This window comes from Tympanuchus pallidicinctus, unplaced genomic scaffold, assembly GCF_026119805.1.
Source record: "Tympanuchus pallidicinctus isolate F22 unplaced genomic scaffold, pur_lepc_1.0 scaffold8, whole genome shotgun sequence".
Lineage (NCBI taxonomy): Eukaryota > Metazoa > Chordata > Aves > Galliformes > Phasianidae > Tympanuchus > Tympanuchus pallidicinctus.
Genome location: NW_026294802.1, coordinates 28,575,708 through 28,595,744, shown reverse-complemented (window position 1 = coordinate 28,595,744; position 20,037 = coordinate 28,575,708). Strand labels below are relative to the sequence as shown.

At 39.1% G+C, this 20,037-nt stretch overlaps 2 protein-coding genes across 5 annotated transcripts in view; both read left to right on the top strand.

The window, feature by feature from the left end:
- RAB3IP (RAB3A interacting protein) overlaps positions 1-11,023 on the top strand; it is a 29,153-nt gene extending 18,130 nt beyond the window's left edge. For both annotated transcript variants that reach the window (XM_052668968.1, XM_052668967.1), the window contains 5 exons: positions 3,040-3,168; positions 5,332-5,444; positions 8,435-8,534; positions 8,628-8,697; positions 10,650-11,023. In XM_052668968.1, coding sequence (XP_052524928.1) covers positions 3,040-3,168; positions 5,332-5,444; positions 8,435-8,534; positions 8,628-8,697; positions 10,650-10,732 — 495 coding nt within the window. In that variant the 3' untranslated portion in view covers positions 10,733-11,023. The remainder of the gene's footprint in view (positions 1-3,039; positions 3,169-5,331; positions 5,445-8,434; positions 8,535-8,627; positions 8,698-10,649) is intronic.
- A 2,367-nt stretch (positions 11,024-13,390) lies between these two features.
- The window catches only part of MYRFL (myelin regulatory factor like), a 42,655-nt gene continuing 36,008 nt past the window's right edge, over positions 13,391-20,037 (top strand). For all 3 annotated transcript variants that reach the window (XM_052668953.1, XM_052668952.1, XM_052668954.1), the window contains exons 1-2: positions 13,391-13,720; positions 19,450-19,540. In XM_052668953.1, coding sequence (XP_052524913.1) covers positions 13,675-13,720; positions 19,450-19,540 — 137 coding nt within the window. In that variant the 5' untranslated portion in view covers positions 13,391-13,674. The remainder of the gene's footprint in view (positions 13,721-19,449; positions 19,541-20,037) is intronic.

The window sequence follows — 20,037 nt, the reverse complement described above, 5'->3', positions numbered from 1 at the left end:
TTTTTCATTAATGAAAGAATTTTTCTTATGTACCAATAGGTGTTGATTTTTCACTTGTATTTACCATTGAATCTTTAAGGAAGGATGCGATAAAAATTGAAATGCTGGAATTACTAATGTAAAGGTAGGAATTAAAAACAAAGGAGGGAAAAGTAATAACAAAATTCAACAGTGTAACTGAATGGCAAGTCCTAGTGGCTTTTTTTTTTTTTTTTTTTAAACCAAATCCATCACCAGCTGCCACCAGGAAGAGTCATTTTATAAACAAATAGTGGATGAAAGAGTGTAGGAAAACCTTATCAATCAGAAAGTATTAGAGAATAGGAGAGAGTTACCACTGGAGTCCTTGGAAGGCCTTGGGTTTATCTCCTCCTGCCATTGAGAATGGGGAAATATTGAGGCAACAGCTTGGTGAAAGCAATCTGAGAGTTGTGACAGGGTTGGACCTGCTGGTGGTGAATGAGTAGTGGAATTGAGGGTGCTGAGGTTCTGCACACAGCTATGATACCTTCATGTCTGAAATAAAGTAGTGAAAACGTGATGGATGATCAAAGCCAAATGAGTCTGTCTGTGTAGGGAGACTAGGGCTCTTTATGTTGAGACTTTCTAAAAGCAGGACAAAAATGTATATAATCACAAGTGACATGGGGAAGATGAATGGTGAACAAGTTGTAATTATTTCCTGTAATGAGAAGGCTCTGGAAACTAGAAGGAAAATCATTTTGGTCAATATATAACTAAATTTAATAACTAATTGTCACAAAGTGACAACAGGACAAAAAACAGTATTCAAAGTGATGCATAGTTGCCGTGGAAAAACCCATTGAGGTACATACAAATATATGATTTGTATATCAGGAAGCTTTTTTAATTACAAATTGCAGGAAATTGGGGGGTACATAATGAAGGCACGTTGCTGTATTTCTTCTCATTCTGTTCTGCAGGCCCTCAGTCACTGCAGGTCATTAGCAGAGAGAGGGATGAGCTAACTGGATCTGTAATATGATTCACAGTGGTCAGTTTTATACTTCTTTTTGCCAGTCATCATTGAATGCATTTATGCTATCTGTCTTTTCATTAAAGATTTAGAGAAGGTATAGTTATGTTTCCAAAAAAAGACAAATGTCCTGTTAATTTACTCTCAGTGATATTCAGGATATTTTTCTTACTAAAATCAATTTTGTTGCTCTTCAGAAAGATACAAACAAAAGGGGGAGAACTGGTATGGAAACCAGTTCCAAACCTAACTAGTTTGGAAGCATAACACTGAGGTTTTGACTAAATAAATTTGTTAAATGTTGGGCAAGAGCATGAAGAGGGGAAAAACTGATTTTGTTTCAATTTCCTATGGAAAGAAAGTGGTCAGTGTAATGGATATATTGCAGAAAATCCATCCCAACATGCCAACATCCCAGACAGCTCCTTCCTAGTATGCATGAGTGATCTCAAGGATAAATAGATGTATCTAACTAATTTAGAGTTTATGAGCAGGATTTAGATAAGCTGAACATCTATACCCAGTGTAAATGCTAAATGCATCAGTGGATTTATTTTATTTTCCCAAGAGCTGGAGTGTTTCTCTGTTGCAGGTAATCAAAACTTGGATCTAGTGAAAGTGCAAGTTAAGACAGAGAGCAGATACACGCATAGCAAACTGTAGGCTGGAAAGAAGGAGCATCAAACTATATTCACTGAGTAATTTTTTCAAGGCAGCTTCTTTATAAACTATAGCTTTGGGTGAAGTTTTGTTAGATGTGGAAAACAATCAGTAGTTCCTAATAAATGCGTGGCACTTTCTTGATTTGTGCTGTATGGTTCTAAAATAGCATTTTTTTTTCTGCTGATGTCTCTTGGTTGTATTTATTTTAAAGCCAAACTGATGTGGGTTTCAAGGTATGAGAAGTACCTTGCTCATTCAGGGAGCAAGTTACACCTATTGAGTTTCATTTGTGCAGTGAGGTTGGTGGCTTAGCAACCAGAACAGTTATGGACTAGTTTAATTAAGATGGTTCTTCCTGATTGTACCTGAGTGCAAGACAAGTAGCTCTAATGGAAAACGAATTTGCCTGTCTAATTTTTGTAGGTTTTTTCTCATGGAGGGAGGGGGAAGGGGAAAAAAAACACACACAAAAAAACCTCCATGTGAAAGAATGGTTAAGTGTGGGGAGCTGTGGTAAGGAGTAAAAGACTGAAAGAGGCTGGTTCAAAGCAGTGATGCTCTTTTAAAATGGATTAAAAAACAATTTCAGCTCTTAGCATATGTTTTCACTTTCCACACTCTCATCTATATTATTTGCTTTTGATATTTCAAGACTTTCAAGTCACATTGCTTTATAGAGGTGCATATTATGAAAGCAGTATTACTATTTGTTGGTGGTATCTAGTGTTTTCCTGAAAATGTTTTCTTCCAAAATACTGCTTTTCATTCTTGTTCTCTCTTTTTTATTCTCTTTGTACTCTGGAGCGGAGCAGCAACCTAAGAAGCCCACAGAGGGAGCAGCATTAGGATCTGCTTCTCATTTTTCCACTTCAGTAACCTTTTTGTTTGTCTTCTGTGCTTTGACTGTACATTTAGTGTTTTTTTCCTTTGTTCTCCATGACTGCCTGCCTGCCTGCCATTTCTAGGGGCATTTTTTCTACATGACATTTTCTTTCTTTTGTTGCATGGTATTTTTGATGCCCCTAACCTTCCTGGCCTGTGTTTGGCCTGCAGTGTCTTTCCCTTCATATAGCTTTTAGGTTTTGGTTTTGGGAGTACAAGCCTGTCACAATACAGGAATGGGATTTAACAGCCAGTTGGAAGGAAAAGGTGCTGGTGTCAGCAGTCTCAAAGCCAGTTAGGGTAAATCAAGGTGGTACTACAGTCTTGGGAAAGTGAACTGGAGAAGATGTTTGTAGCTGGGACATAATTATATTCTTTCACAGTGTGGAAGAGAACACAGTTCTGATGATCACTGTTTACCTGTGGGTACCTGTAGGTGACACACACTAGTGTGATAATTACAGTGTTTAAAACTTGTGAATGTTTGTGTGTTTTAGGCTGACCTATCTTTGTACAACGAATTCAGATCATGGAAAGATGAACCTACTATGGACAGAACATGCCCATTCTTGGACAAAATCTATCGGGAAGATATTTTTCCATGTTTAACCTTCTCAAAAAGTGAGGTATGTACTCTAAGTGTTGTCACTGATGCTTTTTATTTAAATGTGTTACATGGAAAAAGTAGACTATCTTAATTGACGTATGAAGTTCTACCATTTTGTTTGACTCGGGTATGAGAGTTTACAGTGAAATACCCAAGCTTAGTGTGGAGCATTGAAGCAGTCAGTTTTTCTTCTCCATTTGCTATTCTAGATGTGACTCTCTTAGGTGGAAGCTGTCTACACCTTTCCGTGTTAATACTACCTATCAGAATAAGTCTGTAGGAAGGAGTGCTGGGTTTCCTCCTAAGTCACAGGTCCCATTTAGTAGAAATGGTGTCCTGTCACTGTCCGTTGTTCATACAGTATGAACAGTATGGACCAACATAGCAGTATGGACCAACATAGCTAATTTTGTGGACCTGTTTTTCTCTCATTAAGCAGAGCAGGTGGAAGGCACAATCTGGGTGTCTTCTCGAAGAGAGGTTTGTGTTGCATGAATCAGACTTTGGGATTTGAAGTGATTTATCATGGACAGTTTACAAATACGGTTTCAGATGAAAGAAACAATGTGGCTTTTTTCTTTGTGTGATTTTTCCATTTCCTCTTCCTTTCCTAATATAGAGGAGGTAATGGTATTTTACTCATGCTGGGAACATGATGGAACTGGTTCCAGCTGCAGCTTCAGTACCTAGTCTTTGTTCTTAAGTAGCATTTGTAGGCTATAGTTGCAGTATCTGTCTTCGGGGGAAGGGGAGGCAGTATTGCATACCTTTATTAAGAGTAACAAATTTTAAAGCTCTCAGACTTGATTTTTTTTTTTCCCAATGAAATTAAGTAAATCACATAAAAAAAAGGTGGTATATTTTCCTCAAATTTGTCTCTTACGGTGTGTGCACTTCTCCCGTATTCTTCACTTGTATGAAACTCTCCCACTAAGATGTTTGTTCACTTACTATTTAACTTAAATTACTTCTGCACTGTGTGTAAGTAGGTCATCCTGTTGTCCCAGCAATTTCGTTTTGTTTTCTTCTACTTCAGTGGCAATATGGTTACTGTATTTGTATTTCCTCTTTAAGGAGAGAATAAGGCTTCTAGCACAGGTCAGCTGTGTAGTTAATGCTTGCAAATGCTGTGCACAGTGACATACTTTCCTTTGAGTATCAATAAACTGCTGTGTAGCTAATAAGTGACACATTGTGGTTTTTGAATAATTGAAAATGCAGTTATCTAAATGGTTGAAGTAATACTTCAGCTCTTTGGAGCCTGTTGTCTGTGTGTGTAGTCTCCTGTTTTGCGTTTAGCAAATAGTATTGGGAAAGAATATTTTGTATGAAGTGCTTTTGTAGTAACATTCTAATTTTGAAATGCTCAAAGTACAATAGAAAAATATTTATATTACTCAGCAGCAAAGGAACGTGGACAAAGAATTATTAAACAAATAAAATAAATTGCACCTTATTTTAAATCAAGTAATGACTATTTCTTGTCCATACTTAAACACTAATCTTGGGCAACTATTGAGTTCAGTCAAGCAAAATGAGCATATTTCTAGTGTGTTTTTGTAAAGAATTAACATAAAAAAGCCTGAGGGAAGTTGCACTTCCTTTATGAAAGTGATATTTTAACAATACCAGTGTTCTGAAGGCACAGTAACCTGTTGTCTGTTTTATATATTGTTCAATCTTAAATCTTTGAATGTCTTTCTGAAGTAATCTTTGGCTGAAAAATGGGCTAATATTCACTTTGTTTTACAAGTTACAGAGGTTGCGTGCTGTTGTTTTTTTTTCCCTGCAGAACACAATAAAATTAGAGCAATTTTTGAAATACACAAGGTTTGTGCCGTGTCCAGTATCTGGCAAAAACAGTGTGCAAATGTATGTGCTGCTTGGGTGCATGAGGAATAACTGAATATATGGTTAGCATGCTAACCATACATTCCCTGCTGTAAAGGCAGTTGTCTTGCCTGAGGGAGGATAGGGTTATTTGGAGGGCAAAATTTCAACTGAAGCCTAGGAATTGGGCCTCTTGTGTAGGAAGCAAGCAAAAGCTTATTTGTAATTGAATTTGTTTGGTTTGTTGGCTTTTTCAGTGTTCCCAACTTAACAGAGACAGAAACGTGTCACTGCTTTGAGGCAGTGGATCACATGGAGCTGTTTTTAACTGCTTTCTACATTTCTCTTGCAGTTGGCCTCAGCTGTTCTGGAAGCTGTTGAAAACAACACTCTGAGCATCGAACCTGTTGGCTTGCAACCTGTTCGATTTGTGAAAGCTTCTGCAGTTGAATGTGGGGGACCAAAGTATGTTAAGCTAACAGACAGAGGGGAAATCTGGACTCATTTGAGAGAACTGTATTCTCAATCCAAGAGTTATCAACTGATCGCCTCATTGAAATTTGTATATGTTAATCTTGTAAATATTTATTAAAATATCAGACTTCAGAATTGCTCTTACAAAATTTTATGGGGGAAGTAAGCAACTAACAATGCAAATGTTAAAGGTTTGTTTTATATTAACCTTTTTTAAGATAATTCCCTTCTTGAGAGAGCTGCTTATGATGCATTGACTGTAAGAGTAGCATTCTCTTCCTTGGAGAAGATCAATCTGATTCTTAAAGCAGAGATTTCCGAAGTAGGGGCTGTCACTTGGAAAGCATCGTGAAAAAGGTATAGAAGTAGTGGGGGATCAATGTCAGACAGCTAGATTTATTTGTGGCATAAGAAATCTAATACGTACAGAGCATATTGACAAAGGCAGCTGAAGTATTTGAGAGGAGATAAGGAAAGTAAACCCTCTGAATGTGAAAGAAGGAATGTAATCAGGGAGTAAAGGTGAGGGTGAATTTGAAGGTAAAGAAGGAAATATGGTTGAATGGCAAAATGATTGCTTTAGAAAGTTTGGAATGGCTTCAGATTCCTCTAGGACAAGGCTTATGTGTCAGGTGCTGATGTAGATGTTAAAATGAGTGAGAGGGACCTGCCTGAGGCACTGGGGCTCTGAATATGAAAGGATTTTAGTGCTTTAGCTTTAGTGTGTATCATGGTTAAGCATGTAAGGCCAGTATCACAATCCTGAGCTTTCCAAGCGTATTAGAAGTCTTGACTACTTGTGCAAAAGATGTCCAGCAGAAATAACATTTCTCTGTAATATTTTTTTTGTTAGAGCTCAGTTTTCTGATGGAAAACTTAAATCAGAATGTGTTTATCAGGATCAACTTTTTTTTTCTCATTGCTGCTGTTTTTCAATTCTCATTTTTCTTCATGGGTTTTGAGTGGCAGAGAACATTTAACATGCCAAAGGAAATTCTTGCTTTCTCTCTAAAGAAGCTGTATTGTGTTCTCCAATGTAATCCATAAGTAGTTGGCTGGGTAAAAATTAATGTTTCGAGATGCCTGTGCAGAAATTGTACTTTAGTTACATTAGTTACATTGATAGTCAAGATTTACTCTTGCCTCTGTTTTGCAATTGTCATGAGGTGACAAAAACTTCTGTATGCTTGTTTGTGGTTAAGTAATAGGTAAGGGATAGGCAGTACGTAAGCTTAATTTGACAGCAAATGTGCATTGCCTTAAATATTACTGGCACTGGGTGGGAAACAGCTGTTTCACCTTTCACGTAATCAGAGTAGCAGCTTTGTATTTTCTGTTTTTATGTGGTGAAAATCACTTTTTATTTAAAGGGCATGGTTTCATAGGTAATGTAATACATACAAACAGCATAAATAAATAATAACAGTAACTGGAATAATGCTCCTGAAGGAATGATTTCATTGTCCAATTGCCTGGGGGACAGGAAGAACGGATGCATAAACTAGTGGGATGGGTAATAAACCAACAACAAAACATTGAGTGGAGGTCGGGGAGCTGTGATGTAGTAAAGAAAGGTTTTGGCATACAGAAGTTACTGAATGGTGCCAGTGGTGGTGTGTAGTAATAAAATACAGCTGGGTTTCCCCACAGGATTCAAGTAATTGTCCCCATGGGGAACAAAGCACTAAGCTGCATGTGTGCTGTACAGTGCAGAACTGAGTCATTAGCAGTAGCTGTCATTCCAGCATTTAACCTGGTGTGATGCAACACACTGTATAGAAGGTAAATATATTGCTGGAAAGAGAAAAGGTTTTTTTTCCTTCTTCTTCTTGGCATTAAAAATCTGTCTGTCTTCTCACAAAGGCTGGACTGCATTTGTGATCAGCTTGCTTCTGCAACTATACAATTTCTTGGATCAATGTCAGTCCTCATAAATTACTGTGGAAAATCATATACACTACAGTTTTCTCCTGTGTTGCATGGTTCTATGGACCAGCTGCAGACTATTAAAGGGGCTTGTAGGCTGCTATTGAGACTGTGCGAGCTTAGAAAGGTGGCTGCTTCTTAAGACTCCCTAATTTTCTGAGATAGAGATGAAAGGGAGGAGATCCAGAAGCTTTTCAAGTCAGTGGAACAGTGGATACCTGACAAGCCAGTTCATCTGGGATGGGATGCTGCAATATAAAAATTCCAAGTCAAATTCCTGCTGTTTACATTTATTAAGATAGTATTAATAGCAGCTTCCTCTTCAGGAGAGATGTAAAAATTTTTTTTTCCTGAAGAATGCTGGAAGAGTTGTTTGGAATTGAAGAATTTCTGACTACTGACCTCTCTTTGTTCGTGTATGATATATTTGCATATACACTAGAAAAAGTAAATGTAATTATTTTGCCATCACTTCCTGTAATGATAACGGAAAGAATTATTACAGTCAACCTGTTTTCCTTCACCTCAAGTTCTTTTATACTCTGAATGTAAAAATGTGATTTCAGTTTGGGCATAAATACAAAGCTGATCTTAGAATGTGTCTGACAGAGACTTTGTGAATTGACTGTTATTCTATGGGGCTTGTTTTATTTCTTGGTATGCAACATCAAGAGGAAATTTAAAAAAAAAAACATTTTAAATGTTGGGGTCAGCCGATTATTTAAACAAAGCTTATTCCATATATAAAGAGTTAAAGAATTCCTGCTGTTCTAGACTGTCAGACTTGAAGCTGTGAATGTGAAAGTATCTGACCAATGCTGATAAAAGATGTAAAATTAGGAATATATCATGATGTGCTGGTGTTGGAACAAAATTTGTCCTTATCAAGCTAGAGTAGTTGATACCATTTTGTAAGCTGCAATTACTACATTAAGGCAGAGATTTGAGTACCTATGCAAATAGGAAGTAATTACATTAACACTCTAAACACATGCAGGTGTTAGACATTAATGTCAGATTTGTTTATTAACTTATGTAAACTTCATGTTTTGTAGGAAATGTGCTTTAAGTGGACAAAGCAAGTCGTGCAAGCATAGAATCAAATTAGGAGATTCAAGCAGTTACTACTATATTTCTCCTTTTTGTCGTTACAGGGTAAGCAGATTTACCACAATTTCATTTTAAGTAGTATTTTTTTCTACAGTCATACAAAATGATGTTAACCACCATTCTTTTATATGGATTTAGATAACTTCTGTGTGCAACTTCTTTACGTATATTCGATACATCCAGCAAGGACTGCTGAAGCAGCAAGATGGTGAGTGACAAATTGCATTTTGGTCATATGAATCAGAGAATCATAGAATGAATCATAGAATGCTTGGGTTGAAGGGATCTCAACGATCATCAAGCTTCAACTGCTCTGCCGCATGCACAGCCACCAACCTCCAGATCTGCTACTAGACCAGGCTGCCCAGAGCCCCAGCCAACCTGGCCTTGAACACCTCCAGGGACGGGGCATCCACAACCTCTCTGGGCAGCCTGTGCCAGCACCTCACCGCTCTCTCTGTAAAGAACTTCTCCCTGACATCCAACCTAAATCTTCCCTCCCTCAACTCAAAACCATTTCCCTTTGTCCTGCCAATATTTACCCTTGTAAAGAGTCGACTCCACTCCTGTTTGTAGGCCCCATTTAGGTACTGGAAGGCTGTAGTGAGGTCGCCCCCACAGCCTTCTCTTCTCCCGGCCAGCTCCCTCAGCCTGTCTTTGTGGGGAAGGTGAAGAAAAAATGCGTACAGTGAATGTGCCTGAAACTTGCAGATGGTAGTCATTGTGACTGTGAGACTTTGGTGAATTTTCAGTAAAATAATAAAGAAAGAAATGGTGCTTTTCAGTCTATCTTAAAAAAACCTTCACATGAAAATTCAAGAGAAATTCCACGATGAGTGGAGCTATGATAATTTTCTACACAGTATTTAAAAAAATAGAGACTGGCAAAAAGACTGGCAAAGTATGGAAATATTTATGATCTTTCCACATCATTTTTGCCTTCCACTTCCATTGTTTTGTTGTTAAAGACTGAAAACAAGTTCTATTTTATTATTATTTTTTTAATCTAATGCATGGAATAACCAGCAATATCATTTTTAAAAAAAGAAAAATTCTGCATTGGTAAGGGACCCCAAAGAATCTTAAGTTGGTTTGACCTGGTACATTCTTCCCTCCCTTAATGCACAGACACATCTTCTCTCACTTCATGCACTGAAAATTCAGTCAACCCTTCTTTGTCAGATTGTTGTGCAGGGAGAACTGATTAATTAAAACAAACAAACAAAACCCCCAAACGTTAAACCAGACTGTAATTTTATTTGAATGCAGCTGAAAATCAAGCAATTAATCTTCAAATGTGGCATCGCGAGATTTCTTGATGAGGGCTCTCTGTATAAATGTATTAGCTAGTGTGAAGCATGAGTTTTTTCATTGTGCTCTGCCTCCCCTCTCAGCACAAGAGAAAGGTAATTTTACTTCTGTTGCTATTTTTCCTCCCCAGAGTTACCTGGTTGCTTTTTTACTGTCAGGATAGCAGTATATATCCAACAGCTGCCTATTTAAACTGTTATCTCTGCAGTAAATCAGAAATGTGCTTAAGTGTGTGTGCTATTTGGTTTCAGTAAGTCTATGTAAAAGATGGCTGTGTAAACACTGCGCACCTCTGAATTTGAAAAGTAGACTGCATGTAAGAGTTGTGGTTGTTCTTCATTTACTATTATCACTCTAAAAGAAAAAAATCATGATTGTATTTAAACAATTTAGCTAAAATTTCCTGTCTAGGTAAAAGGATAAAACTAAGTGGCCTTCAATTTTTACTTATCCAACAAATTCTACTTCTTCTTCGCAGTCTTTTATACAGAAAATGAGTCAATGAGCAGAACAATTAAGTTAAGAAACTAATTAATTGAAGCTGAAGAGCACTGATGCATTTCTTTTCCCAAGTTAAATAAAAGCATCAACGTTTAAAAAACAAAGTAAAATTTGGTCTTTTACTATGACTATCTCCTAGAATGTTCAAACTTTTATTTCTTTATTTTTTCCAAAACCAAGCACAGAGAGCTCGCACAGCTTAATTCTGATTTCACTGGGAAGTAACAAACTAGGGAATTTGTTGCTTCTGAAGTTTCCTTAAACTAATGTACAGGGAGGCAGAGTGCCTATTTCAGTTAAAATAAAAACCTAATTCATTGCGTCTAGTGATATTTCTGTCTTTTTCAGTGGATCAGATGTTCTGGGAAGTTATGCAGCTGAGAAGAGAGATGTCACTAGCGAAGCTTGGCTATTACAAGGAAGAACTCTAAATCTTTTTACTCTTGAGCATGCATGAACTTCATGTAAGATACATAACTCTAAAATTGATGAATCTTTTTTGTCACTTGATATTTATTTCCACAAAGTGGGTCCAAGATCTTTCTCCTTTGGCAGATTGCACTAAGAAGTACTGTGATTGTTTTAAACTGACCTATGCTGTATATGTGTCCATATAATACCTAGTTGAACAAATGTGGTAAGCATTTGCAGGTGTATTAGTGATTGTAATTTACATTTAAAAACAAGACTTCTGATTAAATAAACGTTGGTCTGAAGCAGCATCTGCAGCATCTGTTGTCTGTTCTTTGTGAAGCAGTGTGACGTGAACCTGCCTGAGAAGATAAGCAGTTTCAAACTGAAACCAAGATGGTTATTGATGGTTTTGAGGGAACAAATGCCTGACATGGTGCAGTGTGAAGATGTATGTATGCATCCTTTGTGTGTGTGTATGCCAATCCAGTTGACAATTAGAAGGTCGTGATATTCTTCTAAATGCTGCATTCCTATATTCTTCATTTCCAAGTAACATAAGAGAACTGTATACTGCAAATATTCATGCTGTCAACAGCATAATAAATCTGGCTTTCTCCTTAAACAGGAGTGCTTTTCAGACGTCATAAGATAGCCTTGAACACTCTTTGGGTCTTTCTTTGATTAGAAATCTATCTGTGTGACTACTAAAAACTTTATTCTTTTGGTTTTTTTCTTTTTGGCCTTATTGCCTTTAGATTAATCTTTGTACTTTTTTTTTTTTTTTCAATTTTTTTTCCATTGTTTTAGACATCCATTTCCCACAGCTGTCCTTACATCTGCAAAATATCCATTACATGATTTTTTTTAAACATGTTGATTGTAATTTGCATGTAACGTTAGTGGCTTTTTCACACAGGCAGCTTGCTCCGAAGACAACCAGAAAAGGGATCATGGCTTTTTTAAGGAAGATCTATTTTTTGTTCAGCTGCTACTTTTGCTAGTCCTTTTTCCCAAGGTGTAGTGTAAGCTGAAGCAGAAAATTCATTAGGAAATGTGGAACATAGTTGTGCAGGTGTGGTATTGTGGTGGTTTCACACTGCCTGAGCAGTACTGTGTTGCTGTTGTTCCCCTTTCTCAGAAGGGTGGGGAGAGAAAAAGGGATGGAGAAAAGCTTGTGAGTTGAGATGTGGGCAGGGGCATAGCTCACCACTTACCCAAGTGAGCAAAACAGATTTAACGTAAGGGAGTTAAATGTGATTTTCTGCATACTGAAATAGAAGAGAACTAAAAGCAAACTAAAACCACCTTCCTCCCATCCACCTCTTCTGCCTTCTCCCTCTCCCTGAGGAGAGCAGAATGGGGGCTGTGATCTGATCAGAGCAGCTCTGGCTGCTCCAACACAGCCCTGCTGCAGCCAGAGCTCTGCTCACAGAATGCATCCCTGCAGACCCCAGCTACCAAAACCTTCCCACATGAGCCCTATACAAGGAGATTTGCATGTAAGAGACCTTCTGGAAAAACACTGGAGTCTTGATTATGACAACAATTTGTCAATCACAGGTACTCATAAAGCAGTGGCAGATAGAGTTTCTGCTGCAGAAACCTGGAACAGTTCTCACTGCAGCTTCTAAAGGAAGGTTTTTCTTATTTCAGTTGAGCTAAGAAAGTCTAGTTTCTCTGTCTAAGAAAACAAATTCTATTTATTGCTGTTACGTTAGGCTTATAAATGCTTCCTAAAAGATTGTTAATCTTTGGTTTACATAATGAAATCAAACTGTTTCCGGGATTAGCTAACAGTAGTTAAATTATAGCCCGTAGATGCTGCTATTCTGACTTAGTAATCCTTTACAGGTGTTGCCCATTAAAGCAAAGAGATTTTTTTTTTCTACATAATAGTGCCTAGACAAAAGGTATCTAAAGTTTATTGTGCGAGGACTGTCTTCATGTAGAAGAACTACAAAGATGTACCACAGGTGGTAATGCCTCTTTGGCTTGATTACATTGATGTCTTGTAAATACTGGGCTTGCTTCTGCCTTTATGTCCCTTTCCCAAAATTATTGTCTATTTTTTTTTAATACGAACTGCCTATCATGAGAAACCTGTGACACTGTAAGTGTCTGGGACTGGTAACAACTGCACAGCGGTTACATGTCTGGTAAATTCAGCTGCTTTAGAGAATGGCTGCCTCCCACGTTTCTTGACTCCATTGGAGCTTTTGTTCTTAACCAAAGGCCTTTTACAGATCTCCACTCAAAAGGTCTGAGTATTTGCCTCCTGTTTGTTATAGATGACAGACCAGGGCCAAACCTGAGTGTGCAAAGACCAACTGGGATGGAGTGAAACGAGTTTTTGCTGTTAGCCCCAGTTGAATTTTCAGCTTTCCCATAGGCTTACCTGGGATGGACAGACTAGTCTGTAGTTTAAATTCACTACAACAACGTAATTCTGCTCCGTAATCTGCGCTGCAAGATGAAACAGTTCTTAGAGCCATTGGGTAGCGTGGCGCTCAGCTGCTCTGGTGGGACAGTGCGCATGGCAAAGCTGCTGCAGCTGGTGGAAGTGCTGCTCTTTACCAGGAGCTGTAATTGTATCACCTGTGTGAAAGTACAGAGACAAGTCATTTTTATTGCCGCATTTTTTGCGCATGTGTAACTGTGATCAGTGTTGGGAACAAAGGTCCCTCAGACACGAGCATTAAGCTCACTGCACTGAAGAAAGCACATCGCCTTCATTTCGCCTCAAACTTCGTTCCAAATTCTTTACGCGTAGCAGGGTTGAAGTATATCCCTGACAGGATATATGAAGGAACAGGAGCAGCTGGGATGAAGTCAGCCGAAAGCTCTGCTGGAAGCATGATTTGCTCCTTCATATATTCCTGATTGCCTGGGAGGGGACGGCGTGTTTCCTCTGCAGGACGCTTCTGACTGCAGGAAAGTAAAGGGCCTCCAGTGGCTCAGCATGGATGTGGTGGGAGAAAATGAGGCCTTGCAGCAGTTCTTTGAAGGTAAGGGCTTGGCTTGGTTTTAAGAGTCTCAACAATCTGTTGTGGCAGCAAAAGTATACCAACTGTTTGAGATGAATTGAAGAAGAAAGGAGGAAGCCCCCAAACAAAAGCTCTATTTACACAAAGCAGTGGTGTAATGTGATCCTGGAACGAAAACAGCCCCGGCAGGAGAGATGTGCTGCTGTGCGTTTTTCCTTCAGGGAGAGCAGCAAAAGGAAGGTGCCAGGGCTGAGCCCGTGGGAGGGAGGCGCTGGTGACTGCTGGGAGGAGAATGGGGAAGGGGCCGAGGGCTCCTGGCAGCTTCTTGCTTCTGACGTCCCAGTGATCTTCATGAGGTCAGGGAGCTCCCTCCTTGTTCCAGCTCATCCGCTCGGGTTAAAGATGGCTGTTCTTTCCACTCCTATGTCTAACTGCCATTTTTTGCCTTTCTCTGAGATCTGCCTTTTTTCCCAAGACATTTCCCACTCAGGCAGGTCTCTTGTCTTTCTCTTACCACAGAGAATTTGTACTAGACTCCTTGATCAAACTGCATTGCTCAGACCCTGCCATAATGTAATTAAAAATGACTGTTAAAAGGTTATGTATTCTTTTACTTTCTAAATCTTTCTTTCCTCGTGTAGTGTTCTCCTTGCATTTTTTTTCCATGTTAACCTTGCAATTCCAAGTTTCTGTATTCTTTTTCATTCTGTGTATTCTATTTTTCATTCAGTGTCCAGGCATTCTTCATGTGATACTGGTCTTATCTAGAAAGGCTACTTTTCTGGCTTGGCCAAAGCGGGCATTTTTTCTTCACCTGCATTTAATTTTCCATTATGCTAAACAGGTGAATTATTATTACTACTATTATTTTGGCTGGCATTTGTGGTCTAACTGAAAGGTGGCAGCAGCTCTAACTTTTGACCTTGAATTTCAGATGTGGAAATTAAAGTTTTGCTTGCAGTCCTCAGGGAATTGTTTTTAAGGCAAGAAATAGAAATCAGTGACTCACAGCTTCTGGCTGCTAGCAGACGAATGTGTCTTTTTCTAGATATTACAAAATTCATGTTTCTTAAATTTACTTTAAGTCACAAAGGTCACATGTTAGTAGACTTTCCTGGCTTTGCTTTTAGCAAGGCGTTTGTTTTTATCAAGCTACTGTTCAAGTACTGTGTTGCACAGCTGTTAAATTCTCTAAATAGCATTGGACATGAATTACCTAAAATGTCTGAAAACCTGACTTGGGAAGCAGGGTTTTCTAGGGAGTGTGGACTGTGTCATATTGACTTTTGGGACATTGATACTTTGGTAGAAGGTGTGTCAGGGGTTTTAGCTGTTTAACGGTAATTAATAACTTTAATTCTAGAATGACTGATTTAAATGATGTTTGGTAGAACATCTGTATAGGGAAAGGAGAGAAGGAGAAGCTCTGTCAATTCCGTCAAGTAAAAGGAAGGGTGAAACATCTTGGAAAGTTGACATCCTTCAGAAAAATGCAGTTCTGCTGTGCAGCACTAGTACATGGGAAAGGTCTGATTTGAAGCATGGTTTGCATTGTTTTGAAGCAGGGCTTAGCTCCGCTGAACCTGCTTAGCGCTACAGCTGGTGGTTTGGCTTGTGTGTTTGTTTTGACAGTCATTGGTATGATCAACTTGCATTTATGTTATTGAGAGAGGGCAGTCTGGAGTTCTCGAGAAAAAGGACATAATATTTGTTTTCCTATCAATACCTACTTTCAATATTCAGTAGACAGACTAGATACGACACTCACTGGGATTTGACCCTGGCTTTTTCTTATTGAAGTAAATGGCTTTTCTGTTGTGCCTGTTGTCTTCTGCCTCATTTCATTCCTCTCACACTAGATACTCCAATTTTGACCTAAAACTTTTCTATTGTTTCTGTTAAAATTAATACTTATTAAAACGTTTAGATTTTTGACTCTGTAACTTCCTATTTGCCAAGGATAGGGCCTGCCCCTGCATAGCAGAGCAATCTCTTATTGCTAATGTTATCAGTAGGCTGAGACACTCAATGAAGGCCAAACTAATTACGCTATTATTTGTTTTTTTTTTTAATTGCTGGAAGGTATTTTCGTGTCTGAGATGCGTGTGTTTGGCCTCAGTGCCCTTTGATACCAAGATGTTTCTTGGTTGTGGAATCACCCCCTCTCTTTGTAGTCCTTGTCCTGCATGGATAACACTGAGTATAGTTTGGTGCTCTTGGCAAATGAATGAAGCCACAGAATAAACACGGCTTTAAACATGAAAAAACCAAAGGCCTCTTCTACTATTTTAAGGATGAGAGATTAAAAACAGGATTTAAAGAGGAATTGAGCACTCGCTGTGAGATTTCTGTTTCTCTGGAAAACGCTGATATTTTGGGGGAAAGCTGTCTTTCTTGACACAAGCTTACTCCTTGCCTTTTGGAGTGCTATAGTTTCTACCACCACTGAATACCTGTGGTCTGTGGTATATCCCCACAGGTTGTAGTTCTGCCAGGTAAAGCTTTTTTGACCTAAATCCTCTCCTGCTTATTGCTGCCATGTGCCTGAGCTCCATGTCCTTGGCTCTGATGGATGAGCAGCTTCTATCAATGGCTGTAGTCTGTTTTAGTCAAAATGACCAGGACTATCTTGCACAACTTAAATAGTGAGCAATACCTGAAGTCCTTTAGTGTGAAAGAAATTAAGGAATTATTAATTAGCCCCCTGTGTAAGAGTAACTCAGTCAGTATAAGTTGATGAAGTTCTGCTGGACTTCCCACTGAACTCGTACAGTGACTCAAAGTATTTTAGGGGTAAAGTATCTTCAGATGAAGATTAGTTATTAATTCTCAAGAAAACCTTTCCTTCAAGTTGCAAGAGTTTGTAGCAAACCTCATGATTTTGTCCTCCATGAAACAGGTACTAATTATTATTGAATGTGTGTTATTTTTATATCTCCAGCTTTATGAAAGGATTGTTTCCTGTATAGAATAGCTGATATTTTAACACAAATCTTACTACAAATAGCTGGACTTGACTAGGAACTTCCTGGCATAGCTCTTTTAATGATACATAATGATCAATTTAGTACTGTTTTAGTCAATGCTAAATGTTTGAAAGGATATTTTATTGGTTGTGGACTGAATTTGTTCACACAAACAGCACAAATAGCTTGGTTATTTGCTGGCTCCTTTGGAAAGTGGTGGCTGTGGTTTAAGCCACATTCAGACGTGTGTTTGACTTCTCTGAGATAACTACTCTGAGGAAGGCATCAAAAGTACCATCCCCCTCATCCTTCACTTTGCATTAGATGTTGCTGGAAAGAAGGCAACTGGTTTCAATGCAGTTGTGTGTAAGGCTTCTACAGCGAAGTGCTGGGAGAATTAATGAGGCAGGTGATTCAGGGATTGAGTCTGGGGCTGCTGTCTTCAGGAGCATAGATGGAGCTCAGGAGCCAGGTTACTGGAGCTTGGTGGCAGGAGGTTGCCAAAAAGAGAGATAAAGTAGAAGGCCAGTGATCAGCATACCGTGGTGCCTGTGTCTGGAAACAGGGAAAGGCTAGGGGAGAATGGACAGGGAAATAGAAGCCAGTGTAGAAGAGAGGCTTTGGACTTCAGATCAAAGGGAACAGAGCAACAGAATACTGGTTTGATGGAGAAATGGGCAAAATATGATCCTATGTTGCCTATGACTGCAGGCTGTTCTGCATGCAGCTGTGTATAAAAGCCATGTCACAACACAGCCTTGTACCTTCATCTTCCCTTGCTCCTCACAGATGACAACTGTTTATTTCCTGGGTTTCTGGCAATCCTCTGCAGTGACACCAATCCTCTGCAGTGACACCGCTCAACCAGGGCATGTTGTAGACTGGAGTGTGGACTGAGAGCAGAGATCCCCAAGCATGCTGATAAAGGCTGCTGACTCTGCGGGTCCCCTTTTCCATGTACATACACATTGTTCTCTGCCCTCATAGTGACTTTGGATAGCTGGCTTGGGTGCTACCAGGGAGCAACAAGAACAGTAACCAAATTCTCAGTCAAAATATCAGTGTATTTTACCCAAAGCCTGTAACTTTTAACCACTTACTGTGATCAAGGTCTGGGAAATGGATGCCAGTGTTTTAAATAAGTTTGCATATGATCCAACAGCTCCTCCTCTGCTGAAACAGATGCCAAAGCAAGCACAGGAAAGGAAGTACACTTAGAAATAAAAAAAATATTAGAGTTAGGCTCTACAGCGCAGCCAGCTGTAGTTTGTTTATTCTGTGCATTGGTACTATGAAACTTTCATTAGTGGCAGATGTCTTCTTGCTGGTGTGCTTCCTTCCTCTCCCAGCATAGATTTGCTTTTTTCTTCCTGCCCATTTAGCTATGCAAAGCAGAGAGATTAAGAGAGAATGAGGCGTATTGCTGTTGTTGCTTCTGCATTGCAAGAGACCTACTCTCTGGACTGTGGGATGCCCATATTGAAGGCCCTGTCCTTTTATGGCCACAATTCAGAAAAGCTTGTTTCTGACCTTGGTCAAAATAAGCAATTCCTGGTTTTGTGGTGCAGGAAAAAACACATCAATAGCAAAATTTTTTTTAACTATGCATGAGGGCCGGGTGACTTGAGCAGGTGTTCAAGTTTGAGGAAGATAGGTGAAGAAAGCCAGCCCCTTGTGTATTTTCAAGACATTTTTGCAGACAGAGAAGTTCACCACCATTTCAAGACTGCACAGGGAACAAGAGCAGAAAACAGAAGAAATTGTATGACTTCTGCTATGCACGTTGTGTCCCAGGCAGTGGCAGAGTGAAGGGAAAATAGCTGGTGTCAGCTGCTCAGGGCTGAGCCCTGCAGCTCTCAAGCTACTCCACTCTGTCCTGTACAGCAGTGGGACAGAGTTGGCTAGCTCCAGTAGATGACTGTAGAGAGCAGTAACTTAAACTTCCTTATCTTGCTCTCTTTCTGACTGGCCACTCCTTTATTTATAGAAGGCTTGCTGGAAAGGTGGTGAGTCCACACAGTTTTGTTTGCTTTTGGTTCTTTTTCTGTAGGAGAGTTCCGGCTGACTTGATTGACTTTCTACAAAAGAACTCAAGAATTTCAAAGACTTCACAGTCATCAAGTCTGTTTATAGCCTTCCGTAACCAAGCAGCAAAGGACAAAGTACTGAACCTTTCTGCTCAGTAATACATCTAGCATATTATTGGACTGTTTTGTTGGGATTTTTTTCCCTCTAGGAAAATAATCAGAAGCCTCAAATTCCTTCAGTGTTTCTAAAGCTTTATTTATGCTTCCTTAATCAAAGCTTAGGATAGTGGGTTTTAAAACAGTTTCAGAAACTCACTAGTAGTACTAATGCAGGGAGTGGATCTCTGTGAGACATCAGAGCTTTGCTTTGCTCACCTGTTTTGATCCCAACATAAAGGAGTGTAACATCTTCAGAACCTTATTTTTGTAGTTGCAAACAAGGAGCCCCTCTTGCTGTGGCAATGCCGTGAGGCCTTCGTGACAGGCACAAACTGATGCTTTTCTGGTTCTGTCATCTTCACCTTCTCTCTTTTACTCTGCATTTCCTGTCATTCTTTCTCCCTCAGTGAATATGCCCATACTTCCAAATAGAAGTGTGACTTGTCTGTAACACACGAGATGCTCACCTGTGGTAGGACAGGACTGATCTTATTTTCCTTTGAGTGAGATAGTGGGCAATGTTCCTTAGTCTGAAGTGCTGATGACTGTGTACAAATGTCAGAAAGACAAATTCCAAGAGTGACCTCTTTGATTGCAGAGCAAGATGTTCATAGAGCCTTGGAGAACCCCATGGTGGATACCAGTATGTTGGAAGAATTCCTCAGCAGTGACTTAGAGTTTGGAACCTTGTAAGTACTATAGCAGCAAATTAAATTGTTTTCAGTGGTGCACTGGTTAAAGTCTGAAAGCAGCAGTTAGACCTGAAATCTCTTAGGTTCAATAGGATTGTAGGGTGCTTATTTCCATACTTGAAACTGCGTGAAAGCTGGAAATATAAACTGCAGATAGTAAGGGAAATATGTTATTTTGGAGTTCCACAGAATGGATGGTAATGAAGTCTGGAACAATTCACAACTGTTATGCTAATTATGGCATTAAATGCAAAGCTGTTATTTTTTAATGTAACTAAGTGCTAGTTTAGTGTTTATGTGCAGAGTAAATGATGTAAATGAGATTAACTGTATAATAAATTGAGAGACTAATGTAAACCTTCCAGTCTAAGGGAAAAACAGGGCTACTGCTTTTATTCTAATGCTCCCTTCAGAGCAGAGGAGTTCACCATTAATCTTTTCTGAGACTTGTTCTTAGAGTTGCAAAGGCTGCGTAATACAAGGGGTCATGGTTA